A 20,404-nucleotide genomic window follows, 5' to 3' on the forward strand; every position below is an offset into this window, starting at 1 on the left:
GCTTGGGGGTTGGGACCTCCGGCTGCAGGTCCGCCTGGGCCAGACGCGCGAGCGCAGGCACAGGGCGTGTGGTCGCGGCCGGCCTCCGCAGTCCCCGCCGAGCCCCGACCCTCCCGGCCGCCCCTAACCTCACCTCGTAGCCATGCGCCCCAGCTGCCGAGCGCTGTTCCCCGGCGTGGCACTGCTTTTCGCCGCGGCCGGTCTCGCCTCTGCCTCCGACGTGCTGGAACTCACTGACGACAACTTCGAGAGTCGCATCTCCGACACGGGCTCTGCGGGCCTCATGCTCGTCGAGTTCTTCGCCCCTTGGTGAGGCCACTCAGCCGGGGCGCGGGAGGGAGGGCGGGAGGCCCGGGCCGGGGGCGAAGGCGCGGGAACGGTTGGGCCTGCGCAGCGCCGGCGCCCTCCACCATTTCAGCAGGCCCGGCTGCAGCCGGCGCATTTTCCACCCCCGGGTAGCCGAGCTGACTCGCCGAGAGCGGAGAAGTCGGTGCTGATTGCCTGGGAACGAGATCCGGGAAGAAAACCCTAAGGCGCCGCTCACGCAGGGCCACATCGGTACCTCGTTTCTCTTGCGGCACTTCTACTCCGCTTAGATTGGTATCTTTTTCCTGGCTGAGTCAGTGTTAATGTTCTCCATCTTCCAAACGGTGTCTTTACAGTTTCTGGCTGAGTCAATGTTAATGCTCTCCATCCTGCAAACGAGGCCTTATATCGGAAGCGAATGTTTCGCCAGATGCAGAGGCCCTGGGCCTCCAGAGTACTTCCTTTCTACTTGCCCCACGCCCCGCAGCCATTGGTTTCTAGCCAAGGTCACTCAGTGGCTGCAGAATGGTAATAAGTGCTATCTTGAGGCCAGCAATTATTTTGCCCCATCGCATGGTGCACACTTTCTCCATTAAGCTGATCACATTTCAGCACCAACAGAATCCCGTCAAAAAGAGTAGGTGAAAAGCGTAATGCCTTCAGAAATCTGTCTAAAGTGTGGGTTTTAACTAGGATTTCTGAAAAATGTCCAGAAAGACTCCAGTGAGAAAGTAACCATTATAGGGAGAAATAGTTCACTTCAGGGTGATATAACCGAACAGGTGTGTGAATTCCTTAGGATACAGCCAACTCAAAAAGTTGGGGGTGGGGGGGTGAGCGCAAATAGGATTTCTGACTCAGTAGACCTGATTTTTTTTTTTTTTTTAAAGCCCCAAATCTTTACCACAGAGAGCCATGATTATTTTCAGGCATGGCATGGCTTATTGTATTCATGATGATTACAGTACTTAATTTTTAAAGTCCTGGTGCAATACCATTAATGAAAAACGGTTTGTATTTAAAAGTATCAGTAAAAGTTGGTGTATAACTTTCACTTGCTTCTAACTCTGTCTTCACTCAGCAAGGGTTCAGCGGATTTGCTGGCGGTAATACTAGAAGAAGTCTGGTGATGAAGACCACCTGAACCAGAAGATGTGTTAGGGGCAAGAGATTTTGTTTTCAGCTTGTGATGGATTTTACCCGCGGGGCATTCCTGTGGCCAGCTGGTAGTACTGATTACACATCATAGGTGGTCTTTCGTTATATATCTTCAGAAGTCACATTCCATCTTAGAAGCAACTTCCCAATCATATAACCTCGCTGTTAACTTTGAAGGGGTGTAACTGTACTTAGAGTGTCTGGATGGGGTTGTATCAAAACTGGGTGGTGCTTTTGTGACTATAGGGGTCAACATAAAGTCAGTTCCTGGAGACTAATGGGCTAGACTATTAGGTTGAAGCAGTCCCCACACTCCCTATTAAATACATTCTTTCCTACTTTAAATTGTTGCATGTGCTTCCCTAAAAACTGCATATCCCATCATGCACTAAACTCCCCCCAAAATTGGGTGTATCCCTGCTGTGGTGTCTGCTTTTAATTGGTTCTAGAAGGTAAGGTAATCCTCCAAAATGCCAGCAAGCAGGATCGGTTTTCTGAGTGACTAATTTGGAATCAAGGAAGTCTCCTGTTAATAATGTCCTGATACTTTCACATTTAACTATTTTTATTAATACTAAAGCTAGAAATGTTTTCTGACTGCTGTAATCCTTTGTACAGAACTAGCTCACAAGTTAGATAGGAACAATTAAAGAATCCCATTGAAAGTAAAATCGACCTATTTTGAGCAAGTTCTTCAGCTCATTTATTTTTGGGTATTTTTTGCACTCTGGTTTTACAGTGAAAGTGAAAGATTTTTTTTGCATTTGACTTCGTAGACTTATATTTCCATTATGGAGTTAATCATCTGTGTAATTTGTAAGAATGGGAGTATATGAATTTCTCTGGGGAAATAAATAGCACACTTAAATGTGATAATATCTGAAAATTTATTGGTCAACATTAAGTTTTAAGTCCTCAACATCTACTTATGTTGTAGATTTGTGATCGTAGTAAATGATATTTGATGTACAATGTTTCTGGAGTACATATTGAAAAACACTGGATAATATAAAATGAAATATTTCTTTTATACATGATGATTCCCTTTCTTGGAATTTCTGATGTATCCTTCCACCCCAAATTGATCTTTTCAACAAGATTTAGCTCCTTGGACAACTAACTGGTTGCTTCCACCTCTCAGTTGGGGCCTAATATTTTCTGTCACTCCTTCTAGACTGGTGTTTCTATAGAGAAAGGACTATATTAATTTTTCTGTCAGAGACATTTGTCACATGAAGTAATGATTGTTGGGATTCAGTATTCCTGCTAGGTGCCATCCCTGAAGGCGATGGAATTGTTTATTTTAATACATCTAGGACTGGGTGAAAGAAGTAGTGGTAAATCTTTATACTCTACCTGAGTTCCATTCCTGGTGAATTTGAAGAAGGCTCTCTCCTCTGGTCTCTCAGGAACTCGTTAAACAGCTTATTCCTTTGGGCATTTGATGACCTTATGGATGCAGCAAATGCTTAGGACAGTGGTTTTCAGATCCAGCCTTGATACTTGCACACATACGTCCCCTTACACCGCTGGTTCTCTCCATGGGTATTTTTTATATGCATCTGGGTTGACACCCACTGGTCCAGTCTAATTATTTTATACTATTTTTTTCTCTTCATATGTTTTGAGATGGTTGAGGTGAAACTATTCTTAAATCTGTTGTCTCAAGCTTCTTGAAAATTATATCTCTATTTTCCCCCTTCCTGCTATATATATTGCTGACTGATGTAGTCTTAATACACATAACACATTATCTCTTAATAACAACAAACAGAACCCTCCACAGTTCTCCAAGTATCATTTTCCCTAGTAATTTTACCTTTGTGCTACTATTCCCCTTATCTAAAATACCGGAGGACAGGTCCAGGCTGAAGCCTTAAATTTTTAAAGGCCCAGATCCAATTTTTTTTTTTTTTTAAAGATTTTATTTATTTATTTGACAGACAGAGATTACAAGTAGGCAGAGAGAGAGGAGGAAGCAGGGCTCCCTTTGGAGCAGAGAGCCCATTGCAGGCCCGATCCCAGGACCCCGGGATCATGACCCGAGCCGAAGGCAGACTTTAAACCACTGAGCCACCCAGGCGCCCCGGCCCAGATCCGATTTTAACACTTTTTAACCTTTTTATTTTTAATCTTTGAGCCCTTATGTTCTCCACAGCCTGAATTTCTCAGATGAATTGGTTATTTTATTAAATCATTTAGGATCTGTGTTTTGTTGGAATGCAAGTATGCGAGTTTTTATTTTGCAATATAAAGGAATACAGAGGATGTAATGAATAATACCATATTCCACATACGTGTAAGATGCCACAGATTGTGAGGGGAATCCTTATTGTCTCACAAAGAAGGAAGTCCTACCATTGAAACTATGACATGATTGCAGGGCACATGCCAATTTCAGATATGGTAAAATGTGCATCCATGAAATACAGTATAGGGAATACCATTTATTAACCACTTGGTCTAAAAATTAAAGCCAGTACAGTTGAAGTCTATTATATTCCTTCCCCATTCCTTCAGTTAAGCTTTCTAATGATTATTTTTGAATAAAACTAAGTTTATTCTATGTTTCTTTCTGTTTTCTAATTCTGTTTTTGCTCTCTGGGAAAGTCACAGAACTACTTTACCTTCTCAAAGTGGTCCCTCTGCAACCCTGTGGGTTTTAAAGAGATGACATAGCTGGTGCTAATTATACTTTGATAAGGAGGAGTATCTCCCCCTCCCCCCATTGCATATACAGTGTGCCTATGGGACTCTTAGGACTTCGCAGGCCAGGAGCAGGTGTTTCTGATGACCCTCTGGGAAAATACTCTTGACAATGTTTTATCCCCGTCAGTTCTTACAACCAGATGAACTGTGTAGCTGTAAAAATAAGGCTTGCTGTCTTAAATACATCATTCTAATGCTGTGTTGAAACTCAGTTGAGAAGAAAAAAAGACTCCAATAGCTGTTAAAGTATAGCAAATGTTAAAGTATAAAGTATAGCTGTTAAAGTATAGCAAATTGGGCCTCATTCTGGTGCCCCCTCAAACTAGGTTTTTGGATAGAGATTCCTATTGAAGGAGTGGAGAAAAAGTACCTGATACTGATTTTTAAAGAGTTAATACCATACTTGGAACCTTACAAGGTTTCAGTCACTGTTTTTTTAAGAATCATAGTGCTGGTTTCCTAGGAAAAAAATGTGCTTTCTTTTGGGAAATGCTACCAGAAATGGGATTGCTGCTATTTTGCTCTCATTTTATCCTCATTAATTGATCCAGAAGGCTTGGGCCCTTTCCCTCTTTAATGTGGGGATTAATTTTGACAGTAGCGTTCAAGGCTCATTTATACTTTTAATTGAGAAAGTATTTAATTGAGCAGTTTGCCTGCTCCGAGCTAAGCTAGTCCTGTAGAGTCAACTTGAGGTTAGGGATAGTACTTTTGCCCATGAGAGCTCTGGTTGCTTTATCGCCTGTTGTTCAGGTAATGTTTTTGCTTTTGGGGAAGCAGTTAACTAGTTCAAAAGTAACATTATAGTTTGAGGTTCATCCTAGAGAAACACAGTTAACATTTTGAAGGATTAAAATGAGAATTTGGCCCTTTTTTTTCTTAATGTATTTATACAGGTGTGGACACTGCAAGAGGCTTGCCCCTGAGTATGAAGCTGCAGCAACCAGATTAAAAGGAATAGTCCCATTAGCAAAGGTGAGTCTAGGCAGATTCTTCATTAAAGAAAATGGGGTATTTTCCGTATGATCTCACAGATGAACACATGCAAAGGGGGAAAAGGAAAGAAAGGAGAGAGGGAAACAAGCCATAAGCAACTTTTGAAGGTAGAGAACAAACAGGGTTGATGGAGGGAGGTGGGTGGGGGAAGGCACAGATGGGGGATGGGCATTAAGGAGGGCACTTGTGAGGAGCACTGGGTGTTGTATGTAAGTGATGAATCATTGACTTCTTCCGAAACCAATTTTATTTTTTTAAAGATTTTACTTAGGGGCGCCTGGGTGGCTCATTGGGTTAAAGCCTTTGCCTTCGGCTCAGGTCATGATCTCAGGGTCCTGAGATCGAGCCCCGCGTCGGGTTCTCTGCCCAGCAAGGAGCCTGTTTCCCTTCCTCTCTGTCTGCCTGCTTGTGATCTCTGTCTGTCAAGTAAATAAATAAAATCTTAAAAAAAAAAAAGATTTATTTATTTGACAGACAGAGATCACAAGTAGGCAGAGAGGCAGGCAGAGAGAGAAGAGGAAACAGGCTCCCTGTTGAGCAGAGAGCCTGATGTGGGACTCGATCCTAAGACCCTGAGATCATGACCTGAGCTGAAGGCAGAGGCTTAACCCACTGAGCCACCCAGGCACCCCCGAAACCAATTTCTTAAAAAGATTTTATTTTAGAGAGCATGTGTATGAGTTAGGGGAGGGGCAGAGGGAGAAGGAGAGAATCTCAAGCAGACTCCAGTAAGCACTAAGCTGGGAGCCTGACGTAAGCCTGATACCAAGCTGGATCTCCCAACCCTGATGATCATGACTTGAGCAGAGGTCAGGAGTTGTACCCCTTAACCGAGCCATCCAGGCACACCTCCAGTAACCAATATTGCACTGTATGTTAACTAACTAAATTTAAAAGGGGGGGGTATAAATAGTAGTTTGTGAAATTTACGTTCATTTTTCTCTTACGATACATGAAGAGAAATACTAGTTTCTGAGCAAATACACAACTGACTATTAATTATGGTTTCTAAAAATTTTAAAGTAGTGAAACTAAGGGAATTACTGGAATAAGAAAGAGGTCAAATATATGGTAAAAACGAATTAAGGACAAATATGGAAAGTATAGTCATCAAGGTCAGAGGAAAATTATTGAGTAAGTGAGTTCTCTAAACTACCTTATGATACTCATAGTGATAGGAATAGGAAAATGACAGGTTGTTGTAAGTATGTAACTGGTCAACTATAATAAGCTTGGTATTTGCTTTTACAATAATAGTAATGCTTCTAGAATTCTGCCATTATTCTATAGTAAACCCATAGTTACTGCAGTATAAAAGATCACATCTTAGAGGACCTGGGTAACTCATTTGGTTAGGTGTCAGGCTCTTGATTTTGGCTTAGGGTCATGAGATTGTGCCCCATTTTGGGTTCTGTGCTGAGTGTGGATCCTGCTTAAAATACTCTCCCTCTTGCGCTGCCCCTCCCCTTCCCCACGTGCTTGTGCCCTTTCTTTCTGTCTGTCTCTCAAATAAATCTTAAAAAAAAAAAAGAAAACTCACATCTTGGTCAGCCTCAGATAAATAGTTCACACATATATAGGACTGTTTTTGGAAACTGCTTTTAATCCTAATGTTTCTATGGCGGATTGCCTTGGGAGAAAAAAAAAGTTCAGTCCTGATTTAATTCCTGCCTTGTGTGGCTATAGCCTGTGTTACTATGGACACATTACTTGTCTATACCTCAACTAATGTTAAAGCATTCGGACCATACCTCCAAATCTTGTGAAGAGGAAATGAAATAACATATGCAGGCCTGTAGCACTGCCAACTTTAGAGTAAGTGGCTAAATAGATAGGAATTGTTTTCCAAATTGTTTTCCTTCTTCCTGATAGGTGTCTCTAGATCTACCTAGTTAGAATTTAGCCCATAGTCAGACTGTCTCAGGGAGCATATTCAAGTGCTGGTACTTTGCTAATAACTCTAGATGATTTGCCAAATCAAATTATACTCCATCTCACCTAAAGGATATGTACTTCCATCCATCCCCTTTATAGTAATCATTATCAGAGTGAGAAAGGTACTATTAGTCATTTAAGTGATTTATTCTTCACATATTCTAAGGCAGAAAGAAGTTGGAGACTACTGTTTTAAATAATAGAGACTTTGAGGGAAGAATTTAAATAGTCATTTACGCATTTCGTAGGAGGTCCAGCAATGGTGATTGTGATAAAACTAGCCCAGCACCAGTCAGTCTTTAAAATATATGTTCTGTGGTATGTGTGCAAAGAATTGCTTGATCCTCTTATGATTTGAGCAGTCTTAATATTTTGGGAATATAGGAGGAACCTGCAACAAGCATCTGGATAACAGATGGTTCGTGTATTTTAATCTTTAGGTTGATTGTACTGCCAACACAAACACCTGTAATAAGTATGGAGTCAGTGGATATCCAACCCTGAAGATATTTAGAGATGGTGAAGAAGCTGGCGCTTATGATGGGCCCAGGACTGCCGGTAAGGATCCTGGATTACATTTTGGAAACTGAATTTGTTAAGTACTCTTTTTCTAATGGGAACATGACATTTTTCTATACAACATACTTGTAATCCTAAAAATTGCTCATCTAAGGGGTGCCTGGGTAGCCCAGTCGGTTGGGCATCTGCCTTTGGCTCAGGTCATGATCCCAGAGTCCTGGGATCAAGCCCCACATTAGGCTCTCTGCTCAGTGGAACATCTGCTTCTCCCTCTCCCCGTGCTTGTGCTCTTTGTCTCACTTTGTCAGATAAAATCTTAAAAATCCTCATCGAAGAGGTCAATTTGGTATCTAACAAAAGACGTCTTTAAAACAGAGTATATAAATAATGTAGAAAATATTTGAACATGAGTTATAAGGTCTACTGGCATTTTTTCATTTGATGTATTTACTGACTACTTACTCTGTGAGAGATATTCTAGATATACTAGGTGCTCTGTATTTCTTTTTTTTTTTTTTTAAGATTTTATTTATTTATTTGACAGACAGAGATCACAAGTAGGCAGAGAGGCAGGCAGAGAGAGAGCAAGGGAAGCAGGCTCCCTGCGAGCAGAGAGCCTGATGCAGCTTGATCCCACTGGGATCATGACCTGAGCTGAAGGCAGAGGCTTTAACCCGCTGAGCTACCCAGGCGCCCCTCTGTGTTTCTTAATAAACAAAACGAACAAGGTTCCTACTCTTTATGTGCTAACATTCTGGGAAATTAAGAGAAGAAGACAACAACCAAGTTTAAAAGTATATATAAGGTAACTACTTTATATCCCAAAACACACACAATAGAAAATAACAACTGTCAACGAGGATGCAGAGAAATTAGAACCATTTGCACTATTGGTGTAAATGTAAAATGGTATTGCTGCTATGGAAAACAGTATGGAAGTTCCTGAAAGTAAAAAAACAAAACAAAACAAAAAACAATTGCTGAATGATCTAGCAATCCTCCTTCTGGGTATATACCCCAAAGAATTAAGACCAAGGTCTTGAAGATACATTTGTACGCCCATGTTTATTATAGCTGCATTATTTACAATAGCAAAGAGGTAGAAGCAACCCAAGTGTCTATCAGTAGATAACTGGCCATATAAAATGCACATATTATTTATTATATATAAACATATATATATAATACAGTGGAATTTTCAGTCTCAAAAAGAAGGTTCCGACATGTGGTACAACATGGATGAACCTTGAAGACGTTATGCTAAACCAGTCACAAAAAAACAAATAACATGACACTGATATGAGGTTCCTAGTGTAATAAAATGCACAGAGACAGAAAGTACAATGGTGATTCCCAGGGACTACGGGGTAGAGAAAATGGACAGTTTTTTAATGTGTAGAGTTTCAGTTCTGCGAGATGAAAACAGTCCTGGAGAGTGGCTGTGCAACAGTGTGAATGTACTTAAAGCCACAGAACTGTATACTTAAAAATAGGATAATAAATTTTATGTATATGTTATCACAGTTAAAAGTATTTAATTTGAGGGGCGCCTGGGTGGCTCAGTGGGTTGAGCCTCTGCCTTCAGCTCAGGTCATGATCTCAGGGTCCTGGGATTGAGCCCCACATCGGACTCTGCTCGGTGGGGAGCCTGCTTCCCCCTCTCTCTCTGCCTGCTGCTCTGCCTACTTGTGATCTCTGTCTGTCAAATAAATAAATAAATATAATCTTTTTTTTTTTAAAAAAAGGTATTTAATTTGAATATATAGGATATATTCAGTTAGTTGATAAGAGCATTAAAGAAGACAAATAAAACCATATGCTGTGCTAGTGACTGGGTTTGGGAGTACCACATCATCAGTGTTATCAGGGCTGTCTATAACCTTTGAGCTGAGACCTGAATGATGGGAATGAGCTAGCCTTGAGAAGATTTGGGCCAGAGCCTTCCATGCAGAGGGAAAAGCTCTAAGGTGTACAAAAAGGCCTTTAAGGTATAACTGAGCTTGATGAGTACAAGGGACAGAAAGACCATGCGGCAGCAGTATAACTAGCATGGGTGCTAAATGAAGCTTTTTATTTATTTATATATTTTTTTTTTTAGATTTTTTTTTTTTTATTTATGTGGAGTGGAGGGTGATAGCATAACCAGGGGAGCAGCAGAAGGAGAAGCAGGCTCCCCATTGAGCAGGAACTCTGATGTGGGGCTCAAGCTCAGGATCCTGGGATTATAAGCTGAGCTGAAGGTAGATGTTCGTTTGTTTGAAGATTTTACTTATGCATTTGAGAGAGATGGTGAGCGAGGGTTGTGCGGAGAGGCAGAGGGAGAAGAGGACTCCATGATGAGCTGGGAGCCTGGTGTGGGGCTCAATCCCAGGACCCCAGGATCATGCCCTGAGCCAAAGGCAGATGCTTAACTGACTGAGTCACCGAGACTGGATCCTCTAAGGGCCTATAATTGATAGAAAAAATATTTTAGACAGTTTTGCTTTGAGTCTTTCAAGTAATGACGCACATTTTATTTACCTTTTCATGATGGAAAGCTAAGAGAAAAGTGGTTCAGTTGGGTATTTTCGGGAGGTGGAATTTTTTCAGTCTGTGTGATTGTTACATACAAGCTCTGCACAACATGGCTACTACCTAGCTCTTATATGGGCTTAAGATTGATTCACCTTTGGACCTTTGTCCTTGTTGTATTCCCAGCCTGAAATGTTTTTCCCCTTTGTTTGCTTGGCTCTTTCCTTTTTGTCATTCGGATCATGGGTTGAATTTTACCTCCCAGAGGCTTTCACATGCCACCAGACCTAAAGTAGCCACCCAGCTTTTTCTTATCACATCATCTTCTTAATTCTCTACATAGAGCTGGTTATTAGAGGATTTTTAAATTATTTATTTGGAGATTTTTTTAAATTATTTGGAGATTTACTTAAAATGTAAGCTCTGAGAAAGCAGATACCTTGTTTACTTTATTTACTACTCCGTCTCCAGCACCCAGACTCTTCACATGTAGTAGATACTCAGTAACACTTTGTCAGATGCATGAAAAAATACTTTGACTCCACTGAGGTCATTTAGCCAGCACTTAAAATTTGATACGTGTAAGCACAGAAAGAAAGAATTTTTTTCCTGACCTTGAAAGTATTAATGAAGAGCCCCATGTTACCATTCAGATTTTATTTGTTCAATTTAGGATGGAATTCGCAGTTAGAATTACTCAAATGTTTTTCTGAACTTGAGCATGTCTTAACTAAATTGTAGGTGAACCCAGTGAGACTACTACTGGTCGGATAATGTCACTTGGCCTATAACATAGGTTTCTTAAATTTAAGAATTTCTTAGTATCTGACAAGGAGGTCAGATGTTTGGCTACTTAGAATGCATAATTTTGTTCACGTACTTCTCTGCGAACTATGCTGTTTGCCCTCCTGCTCAAATTGGTTGCTCTGTACTCCCCTTAAACCTTCCACAGAATTTTAAATGTTTAGGGAGAAAAGTAACACTTTCTCATCATAGCCACAGGTTAAAGTTCTCTATAATTTGTATCATGACATAGTAATAATAATCCCCTTAGAGACTAAACAAATCATATTCAATTTCAATTAATCTGTTAACGCATCCCCTCCTATGTGAGGAATTGAGGAAAATATTTGAAAGGGAAAAAAGTCCATGACTGGAGCGAGAAGGAAGAAACATGGGAAAAAATGCAGAATGGGCTAGATCATTTTGAAGGAGTTAAATAGTACTCTGTTTCAGCCAGTAACAAATCACTAGAGTACTTAGAAGAGAAAGGGGGTGCAAGAGGTAGAATATTATGGAGGAGGAGCATTGCCGTGTGGGCATTTTGAGCCTATGAGTAGTTTTAGTGGACCCCAGAAGAAGTAGCTTAATGGTCTGTCAACTAGGCTTAAGGGGTAAGATGATTTTTTTGTGTTTTCTAAATTGTTTTACTTATCTAGCCCATTTCACCTCAGTAGGAAAATGTGATGTAGGTGGATCCTATACATGGCATAATTTGACCTATATAGTTAAACCGTTGTACTAGCTAGCCAACTTTGTGCATTTTCTGCCTTTAAAACGTAAAGATACAAGTGACTCTGTGCTACTTGAGAATACAGGATTTGTTTACTTAATTAATTGGTAAAGTGGATGTTTCTCGGACTTAACGTGCTAATAAGTATTATTCTAGAGCTAGGTATATGTCACTGAGCAAAACAGACAAAAATCCTTAGGCCTTTTGAGTTTACTTTGTTGTGGGAATACATAGATGAAAATAATGAGGACAGAGAATGAAAGTGCTATAGAGAAAAGTAAAGCCGGGGAAGGGAATTCAGGAGTATTGGAGGTGAGTAAGTTTTGGTTTACAGTAGGATGGTAGCGAGAACTTTGTTGAGAAGATGGCATTTGAGTAAACACTTAAGGAGGGGGGCGCCTGGGTGGCTCAGTGGGTTAAAGCCTCTGCCTTCAGCTCAGGTCATGATCCCAGGGTCCTGGGATCGAGCCCCACATTGGGCTCTCTGCTCAGTTGGGAGCCTGCTTCCTCCTCTCTCTCTGCCTGCCTCTCTGCCTACTTGTGATCTCTCTCTGTCAAATAAATAAATAAAATCTTAAAAAAAAAAAAAGGAAATATTAAAAAAAAAATGCTAGGGTGTAGCTCTTTATGTACACTGGCGTAAATTATCTCTAAACTATATTAAATGACAAAAAATACAGAATAGCATAGGTGTATGCTGCCATTTGGAGAGAAAATAAAATAAAAATGCAATTGCTTGTTTATGCATGATATGTCTGTTTTAAAGATTATATTTTTAAATACTCTCCGCACCCAACATGGGGCTCTAACTTAGAACCCTGAGATCAAGAGTCACATGCTCATCTGACTGAGCTAGCCAAAACCTTTTGTGTTTTGAATTATGTGAATGATTGCCTTCTCAAAATTTAGAAATTTTTGTTGCTATGATCTTTCATCTTACCTTTTAAGATGGAATTGTCAGCCACCTGAAGAAGCAGGCGGGACCAGCTTCAGTTCCTCTCAGGACTGAGGAAGAATTCGAGAAGTTCATTAGTGAGAAAGATGCTTCTGTGGTGGGTAAGTAGCAAATATTTGATTATACAACAGTCATCACTTTGGTTTCAAATACCGTCTGTATCTGAGTAAATAACAAAGTTAAATCAGTTTAGGAAACCTTGGGGGCAGTTGAAAAGACAACTCAGATTTAGGTCATCATTACTATAGTGGGAAAAAATTGGTTTTATTGGAGTGGCTTTGTGTTCTTACAAATAAAGATATGATTCTAGTTAAAGACCCAAAATAGAAATATCTTCAGCTTTTTCTATCACATCTCAAACTCAGAGATTTAAGATTGAAACTAAGGTTTTAGTATAGGAGGATAATAGTAAATAATAAACCTCTGTGTCTGCTGTTTTCACAGTAGTAGGGGATTTGGTTCTTAAGATCAAATTGCTAGGATTTGTGTATTTTGCTTTCTTGGGTGTTACGGTATCTCATTTTATCCTTAAAATAACTTGCAGTTAAATACATTCTACATCCTGAGTGTTCTTTCTTTTGTTTTAAATGTAATGTATAATCTATGTGACTTAAAAAATAAATTTACACTTAAATCTGTGTTTTTGCTTCTCTTAATCTCATAATTATTATAATAAAACTGATTTTCTAGCAGTAGAAGATGGTTTGTAATTAAATTTGACTAAAAGCTACGTCTTATCATCTGGATTTTACTGATTCTATATACTTTCAATATGTATTCTGTATATTTTCTGTATAGTCTGCTTAACTATAAGCAGACATTTAATAAACACTTAGGTTTCAGTCACTTTTCTAGACTTGAAGTTCTGACAAGTCAAAAAATACAGTGAAGTAATTGATGATTTATTTTAACATACTGTCTTATTTGATCCATCTGCACTTGAAATAGTCCCTGAAACTCTTAAGTTAAGCAGTTTGCCCAAGTCTGTTTAATTGTTAAAAACTAGAAAAGCCGTAAACTCTGACAAATCCTCTCCCTTGGCTCCCTGGGACAAATTTATTTTTTTAAGGGTAGAGGGAAAATTCTTACCCAAAGTATTTTGTCAGATATCCTAGGTAGTCACAGCAAAGCAGACCCAGTCCTGTTGCCTGTCTTACTTTGCTTACCTGTGAATAGAATGAAGGCTTTGAACATAGAAGAATTTTATGGGATGCCCAGGTGGCTCAGTTGGTTAAACATCTGCCTTCAGCTCTGGTCATGACCCCAGGATCCTGGGATTGAGGCCTGCATCCGGCTCCTTGCTCGGTGGGGAGTCTGCTTTTCCCTCTGCCTGCCACTCCCCCTGCTTGTGTTCTTTCTCTGACAAATAGATTTTTTTAAAATCTTAAAAAAAAATTTTTTTTTTTAGTATATGTGCTGCTGAAGTAAGCACAAAAAAATAGAAGAATTTTGAAGTTTGATCATGTTTCAGCACTTAATGTTTCTTCCTTGTGTTTGACATTTTTTGTATAGGTTTTTTCAATGATTTATTCAGTGAAGCTCACTCTGAATTTCTAAAAGCAGCCAGCAACTTGAGGGATAACTACCGATTTGCACACACCAATGTGGAATCTCTGGTGAATAAATACGATGATGATGGAGAGTAAGTGACTGAGTTGAACACCCTTGTAAATTTCTGGACCAAGTACTAATTGTATGAACTGGTGATTTTTATGCCTGGTTCTTCCAAAGATTTATTAAGCTAAGTGCTAGAAACTGTTGCTGCCTTTGAGATACATCTAGTAAGGGCAGACAGTGAATATATTTAAAAATATAAGTGTTAAGTGAGCATTATAGGTGTTAAAATTGAAATGTATGCAGGGTCTGCTGGAAGAACAGGGAGTGATTTTTTTTTTTCCTTTGGGGTGGGGAGTGGTATCAGAAGAAGCTTCATAGAGGAGGTGATTCTTTTTTTTTTTTTTTTTTAAAGATTTATTTATTTGACAGATAGAGATTACAAGTAGGCAGAGAGGCAGGCAGAGAGAGAGAGAGGAGGAAGCAGGCTCCCCGCTAAGCAGAGAGCCCGATGCGGGGCTCGATCCCAGGACCCTGGGATCACGACCCGAGCTGAAGGCAGAGGCTTTAACCCGCTGAGCCACCCAGGCGCCCCGAGGAGGTGATTCTTGAGGTATGTCTTGAAAGATAATTTCCAGGCAGGTTATGGCAGTTGAGATAAAAATTATTCCAGGGGTGCCTGGGTGGCTCAGTGGGTTAAGCCTCTGCCTTCAGCTCAGGTCATGATCTCGGGGTCCTGGGATCGAGTCCCACATCGGGCTCTCTGCTCAGCGGGGAGCCTGCTTCCCCCTCTCTCTCTGCCTGCCTGTTTGTGATCTCTTTCTCTCTCTCTTTCTCTCTCTCTCTGACAAATAAATAAGTAAATAATTAAAAAAAAAAATTTATTCCAGGGGCGCCTGGATGGCTCAGTGGGTTAAAGCCTCTGCCTTCAGCTCAGGTCATGATCCCAGGGTCCTGGGATTGAGCCCCACATCAGGCTCTCTGCTCGGTGGGGAGCCTGCTTTCCCCTCTCTCTCTGCCTGCCTCTCTGCCTACTTGTGATCTCTGTCTGTCAAATAAATAAATAAAATTAAAAATTAAAAAAGAATTATTCAAGATAGGGGCACCTGAGTGGCTCAGTGGGTTAAGCATCTGGCATTTCAGCTCAGATCTTGATATCAGGGTCATGAGTTCAATCTTTAAAACCATTATTCCTGGGATGCCTCGGTGACTCAGTAGGTTACACGTCTGCCTTGAGCTCAGGTCATGATCCTGGGGTCCTGGAATTGAGTCTTGTATTGGGCTCCTTGCTCAGCAGGGAGCCTGCTTCTCCCTCTGCCTGCCACTCTCCCTGCTTGTGCTCACTCTCTCTCTCTGACAAATAAATAAATAAAATCCTTAAAAAAAAGAAGAAGAAGGGGGGGGTCTGGGTGGCTCAGTTGTTAAGTGTTTGCCTTTGGCTCAGGTCACGATTCCAGACTGGGATCGAGCCCCGCATCAGGCTCCTTGCTCAGCAGGAAGCCTGCTTCTCCCTCTCCTAATCCCTCTGTGTTCCCTCCCTCACTGTGTCTCTCTCTGTCAAATAAAATTTTGAAAAAAAAGAAAGAAAAGAAAAAAAAACATTATTCCAGATAGAGCAGCAGAAGTGAAGGCCCCAAGATGTGCAAGGACTTAGGAATGTTGAGACCTGTAGTACTACCGGAGTATTGTTTATAAATGAGGTGATAGGGAAAGGTAAGCAGAGACCAAATTACACAAGATTTTAAGTGCATACAAAAGAATTTTGATTTTCTCTTTTAGACATTTGAGAGTCATTGTTTGAGTGGGAGAGTAATGTGATTTTTGTGTTTCAGAAGAAAAGTTGTTGGTACCCATGTGATGATAGTTTGAAAGGGGAGGAATGACAAGGCAGTAAGAGTCCAAACTAAGGGTGACCACGGAGAAACTAAAGGCAGCATCAGGGACATGGAGAAGGAGAGAGTATAAAAAAATGTAAAGAATAGGATTTGGTCCCTAGCCATGTGTGAAAAGAGGAAGATCTGGTTTCTGTAACTTGGATGACTGGGCTAACAACAGTCATCATCAAGCTGGGAGAAAGACAAAAAGAAACAAATTTGAAGGGATTGATGATGAGTTCATTTTGGCCTAGTGAATTAAAAGTTTGTGAGATGTCCCGATGGTGAAGACCCAATAGACAACTGGATAAATGAGGTTAGAATTCAGGGAAAGTTCTGAACTGGAGATAAACATTTAAAGAATTATTGAAACCATGAGACTAGATGAGATCACTCAGGGTGAGCATATAAAGAAGAAAAGTGTGTCAAGGGCTAGTTTTACTGATTTATATGTGCCATTTACTATTGACTCATTTGATCCTCTTAACTGGTGACACAGATCTGTTACTATTTTATAGAGGAGAAAGCACTCAAAGAGGTTAAGTAATTTGCCTAGCTTCACAGCTGGTAAGTGGCAGAACTAGGATTTGAAACTAGAAAGTCCCAGATGCAAAGTTGTAGGTCTGACTGCCTTTTAGATTAAGACACACCAGGTCTGTAAACGGATGTGGAGCCACCTGTGGCTCATTAAACACATCACCTTACCGGTCTGTTACCTTAGATATGTTTTTCATCGTGACTGCCCTTAAAGTGGCCTATCAGCTTCTGATTAGAAGTCTTATTGAGAAGACCTTACATGAAGGGTGTCTTAAAGTCATCGTGTGTAACATCATTAAAGGTTATATTTGAAATTGCTGGATTTCTATTTTTTGAGAATAACTGCTCTGAAGTTGGTAACTACCCTAAAAAAAACCCCTGCAATATTAGCCCTAGTCACATTTTTGCTTGCCCAGCATGTTTGTATTAGGTTCCCTTTGCTATGTAGTTTCCCTGTGTTCTATAAAGTGCCTGTGTTTTTTGTTTTTTTTGTTTTTTCAATTTTTTTAGGAGGGGGTGGGGGAGAGAGGAAAGGGAGAGAAAGAGAATTTTCAGCAGACTCCCTGCTGAGTGCAGAGTAGGATGTGGGGCTTGATTTCATGACCCTGAGATCATTACCTGAGGCAAAATCAAGAGTCGGACATGTAAGCCACTCAGATACCCCTAAAGTGCCTGTGTTTTAATTGACATAAATTTAGTGGTTAATACTGGATGAGTGAGAGGGATATAAGGACTTAAAGGGCTGAAGCTTAGAGAAGAACAGGTGATAAAATTGTGGGGGGGGGGGTGCCTGGGTAGCTCAGTTGGTTAAGTGTCTGACTCTTGATTTCAGCTCAGGTCATGATCCTCAGGGTCATGAGATCAAGCCCCCCGTCTGGCTCCATGGAGCCTGCTTAAGATTTTCTGTCTTCTCCCTTTACCCCTCCTGCTGGTGCTCTGCCTCTAATTAAATAAATAAATAAATTGTATATGGATGTGTGTGCAGTGTGGGGAGGAGGAATGAAATGAAGGAAAACCTAGAGGTGAGATACTGGTAGTTAGAATAGTGGTATTTTCTTGGAAAACTGGCACTTGATATAAACCCGTGACTCAGAACCAAATTGGGGTTCAGTTTTAGCTGAACAAGTCTGGAAATTAAAGAAGGAATTTGCTTCAAGTGTTCAGTGGAGTGAGGAGAGCTTGGCTTACTTAGGTAGAGGGTCAAAATAGTACCAGCAAGAGAAAAATTGGTAAAGTTGGTCTGTTGGGATAAGAGAAGTGTAGAACAAAGGAATTTCTAATGAACTCAAGCTAAACATTATCTATAATTGTATACCTATCTATGGAATTTTATAGCTGGAAGAAATCTTTTAAGATATTTTCTCTACTGAAGTAATTCTTTTACTGTGTGGGAGAGTTGGATTTTCAAGGGGCGTGCCAGGCAAGGTACCTTACAGTAAGAGTAAGCTCTGCTTTATTGTACATCCTGGGTTTTGGGGGTAAGTTGGGTTCTGTTATTATTTTTAAAAGTTTAGAAAGTAATCACCTACTCTAACTTCTTTAAATTCCCTTTTGTACTGAAGAAAAAGCTAAAGCCCGAGAGGATTCAGTTGATACCTAGCACAAGGTTTTTAAAATTAATGGTGTTACAATTAGAACCAAGGTCTCCTAACTTTCCAGTGCAAGGTTTATTAAACCTTCATATCCAATTATTGCACCTGAGATTAAGGTGATTAGCACCTTGGCTTTGATGAGGTGGTGTTGCCAAGTCTGCATTCCCAGGAAAGAGTCCTTGTGTGCTTAAATCGTGACAGTAAAAGTGGCAGCAGGAGTAGTCTGAGCTTTAAATAAAAGATGGAAGATCATTCTGCTGCTGCCTACCTACTAGTAACTTTTTTTTTTTAAGGGGTATCACTTTGTTTCGTCCTTCACATTTAACGAACAAGTTTGAAGACAAGACTGTGGCATATATAGAACAGAAAATGACTAGTGGCAAGATTAAAAAATTTATCCAAGAAAACATGTGAGTACCTTTTCATATCTTGTTTGGGATTTCTTGGCTTCATTGTAGTTTTCTTACCTCAGTTATTAAGCAGACCTATGTTTTGGATTAAATAGCCTTATTCAAAGGATTAAACAATAATAGTTGAAGTTTATATTAAAGCAGTAATATGTGGACCCTTAGGACTTTAGGACTCCCTAGAAGGTACTTATCCTTTACGTTGAAAGTTTCTTTACTTTGTTTCTTTACTTTGTAAGTGCTGTCAGTTACTATGTGATAGTTCCATAACATAGTGAAACCTACCAGATTTGATAATGGATTGTTTATTTCAGTTTTGGGATCTGCCCTCACATGACAGAAGACAATAAAGATTTGATACAGGGCAAGGACTTACTTGTGGCTTACTATGATGTGGACTATGAAAAGAATGCTAAAGGCTCCAACTACTGGAGAAACAGGTAATAAGGATCATTTTTCTCCTTAGTAAATAGGTTTACCCAGTGTGTAAATAGTTTCTTCTAATTATCCTGTTACCGTGTATGATGTGAGGGTCACTAGGAATGGGAACAGTTGACTCCCAAAAACCATTTGAAGGGACACCTGAGTGGTTCAGTGGGTTAAAGCCTCCTTCTTTGACTCAGGTCATGATCTCAGGGTCCTGGGATTGAGCCCCACATCAGGCTCTCTGCTCAGCTGCGAGCCTCCTCTGCTGCTCCCCCCACCACAACTCCCCACCCCCCCAGCCTGCCTGTCTGCCTACTTGTGATCTCTGTCTGTCAAATAAATAAATAAAATCTTAAAAAAAAATTGAACCTGTAAGGACAAATAACATAAACTATTTCCAAAATCTCTTGCGTATGTCTTCCATAGGATAGGTGTCCTTTGCCTTGTGACATAGCTGGTTCCTAACTTCCCAGTAAAAGATGCAAATGTGATCTAGACTATAGATACTAAGTATTCAAATATTAAGTGACTTAAAATATTAATTATTAATAACTTCCATCAATCAATAATATCAAATATCAATTACTATATCTAATATTTTAATGCTAATTAAACTATTTAACTTAATAAAATATTAGATGACTAATATTAAATAATAATAATAAATATTTAAAATATTGTGCCTATTTGCCCATTGAAACTCTTAGTGCATTGTATCCTTATAAATTTTCTTTTCTGATCAGTCATTATGCCTATAATATTTTAGTTATATAAATTAGCAAGCTTCAGTGGGAATGGACTATTTGATTGGTACCACCAGTTTGGCAGTGACGTTCTGTAAGACATTGGAGTGTACCACAATTCTCTGTCGGTGCCCAAAATATAGTTCAGACTGATTCCAGAGGGCAGCATGGACTGTAAAATTTAGTCTTTGCTTTCTAATATCTTGCTTCTTGATTTTAGAAGTGCTTTACCACTAGGGTATAAATCTTGGTGTAACTATCTTGTTTCCCACAGAGTGATGATGGTAGCAAAGAAATTCCTAGATGCTGGAAACAAGCTCAGCTTTGCTGTAGCTAGCCGCAAAACCTTTAGCCATGAACTTTCTGATTTTGGCTTGGAAAGCACTGCTGGAGAGATTCCTGTTGTTGCTATCAGAACTGCAAAAGGAGAGAAGTTTGTCATGCAAGAGGAGTTCTCGTGAGTTACAAGTTGATGTGGGTTTGGGATTTGATTCTGCAAAGACACTTAACCTTTTATACTACTAAGGATTTATAAAGAACATTAGAATGTGAGGATAGGTCTTGTAGCTAAGACCTACGATTGTCATTTTTCTCAGTTAATTATAGGTATTTAAGGATAACAATCCTCAATAAATTCTGAAAACTAACAAAAGGACAGCAGCTTGGTAT

At 40.0% G+C, this 20,404-nt stretch overlaps 1 protein-coding gene across 1 annotated transcript in view; it reads left to right on the forward strand.

Annotated features, from left to right (window-relative positions):
- The window catches only part of PDIA3 (protein disulfide isomerase family A member 3), a 23,933-nt gene continuing 3,529 nt past the window's right edge, over window positions 1-20,404 (forward strand). Inside the window, exons 1-8 of the mRNA XM_046008386.1 lie at window positions 1-309; window positions 5,070-5,148; window positions 7,545-7,662; window positions 12,596-12,703; window positions 14,115-14,244; window positions 18,453-18,569; window positions 18,881-19,006; window positions 20,010-20,192. Of these exons, the coding sequence (XP_045864342.1) occupies window positions 143-309; window positions 5,070-5,148; window positions 7,545-7,662; window positions 12,596-12,703; window positions 14,115-14,244; window positions 18,453-18,569; window positions 18,881-19,006; window positions 20,010-20,192 (1,028 nt within the window). The 5' untranslated portion in view covers window positions 1-142. The remainder of the gene's footprint in view (window positions 310-5,069; window positions 5,149-7,544; window positions 7,663-12,595; window positions 12,704-14,114; window positions 14,245-18,452; window positions 18,570-18,880; window positions 19,007-20,009; window positions 20,193-20,404) is intronic.

The sequence above is a fragment of the Meles meles genome, chromosome 6 (assembly GCF_922984935.1).
Source record: "Meles meles chromosome 6, mMelMel3.1 paternal haplotype, whole genome shotgun sequence".
NCBI classification, from domain to species: Eukaryota; Metazoa; Chordata; class Mammalia; order Carnivora; family Mustelidae; genus Meles; species Meles meles.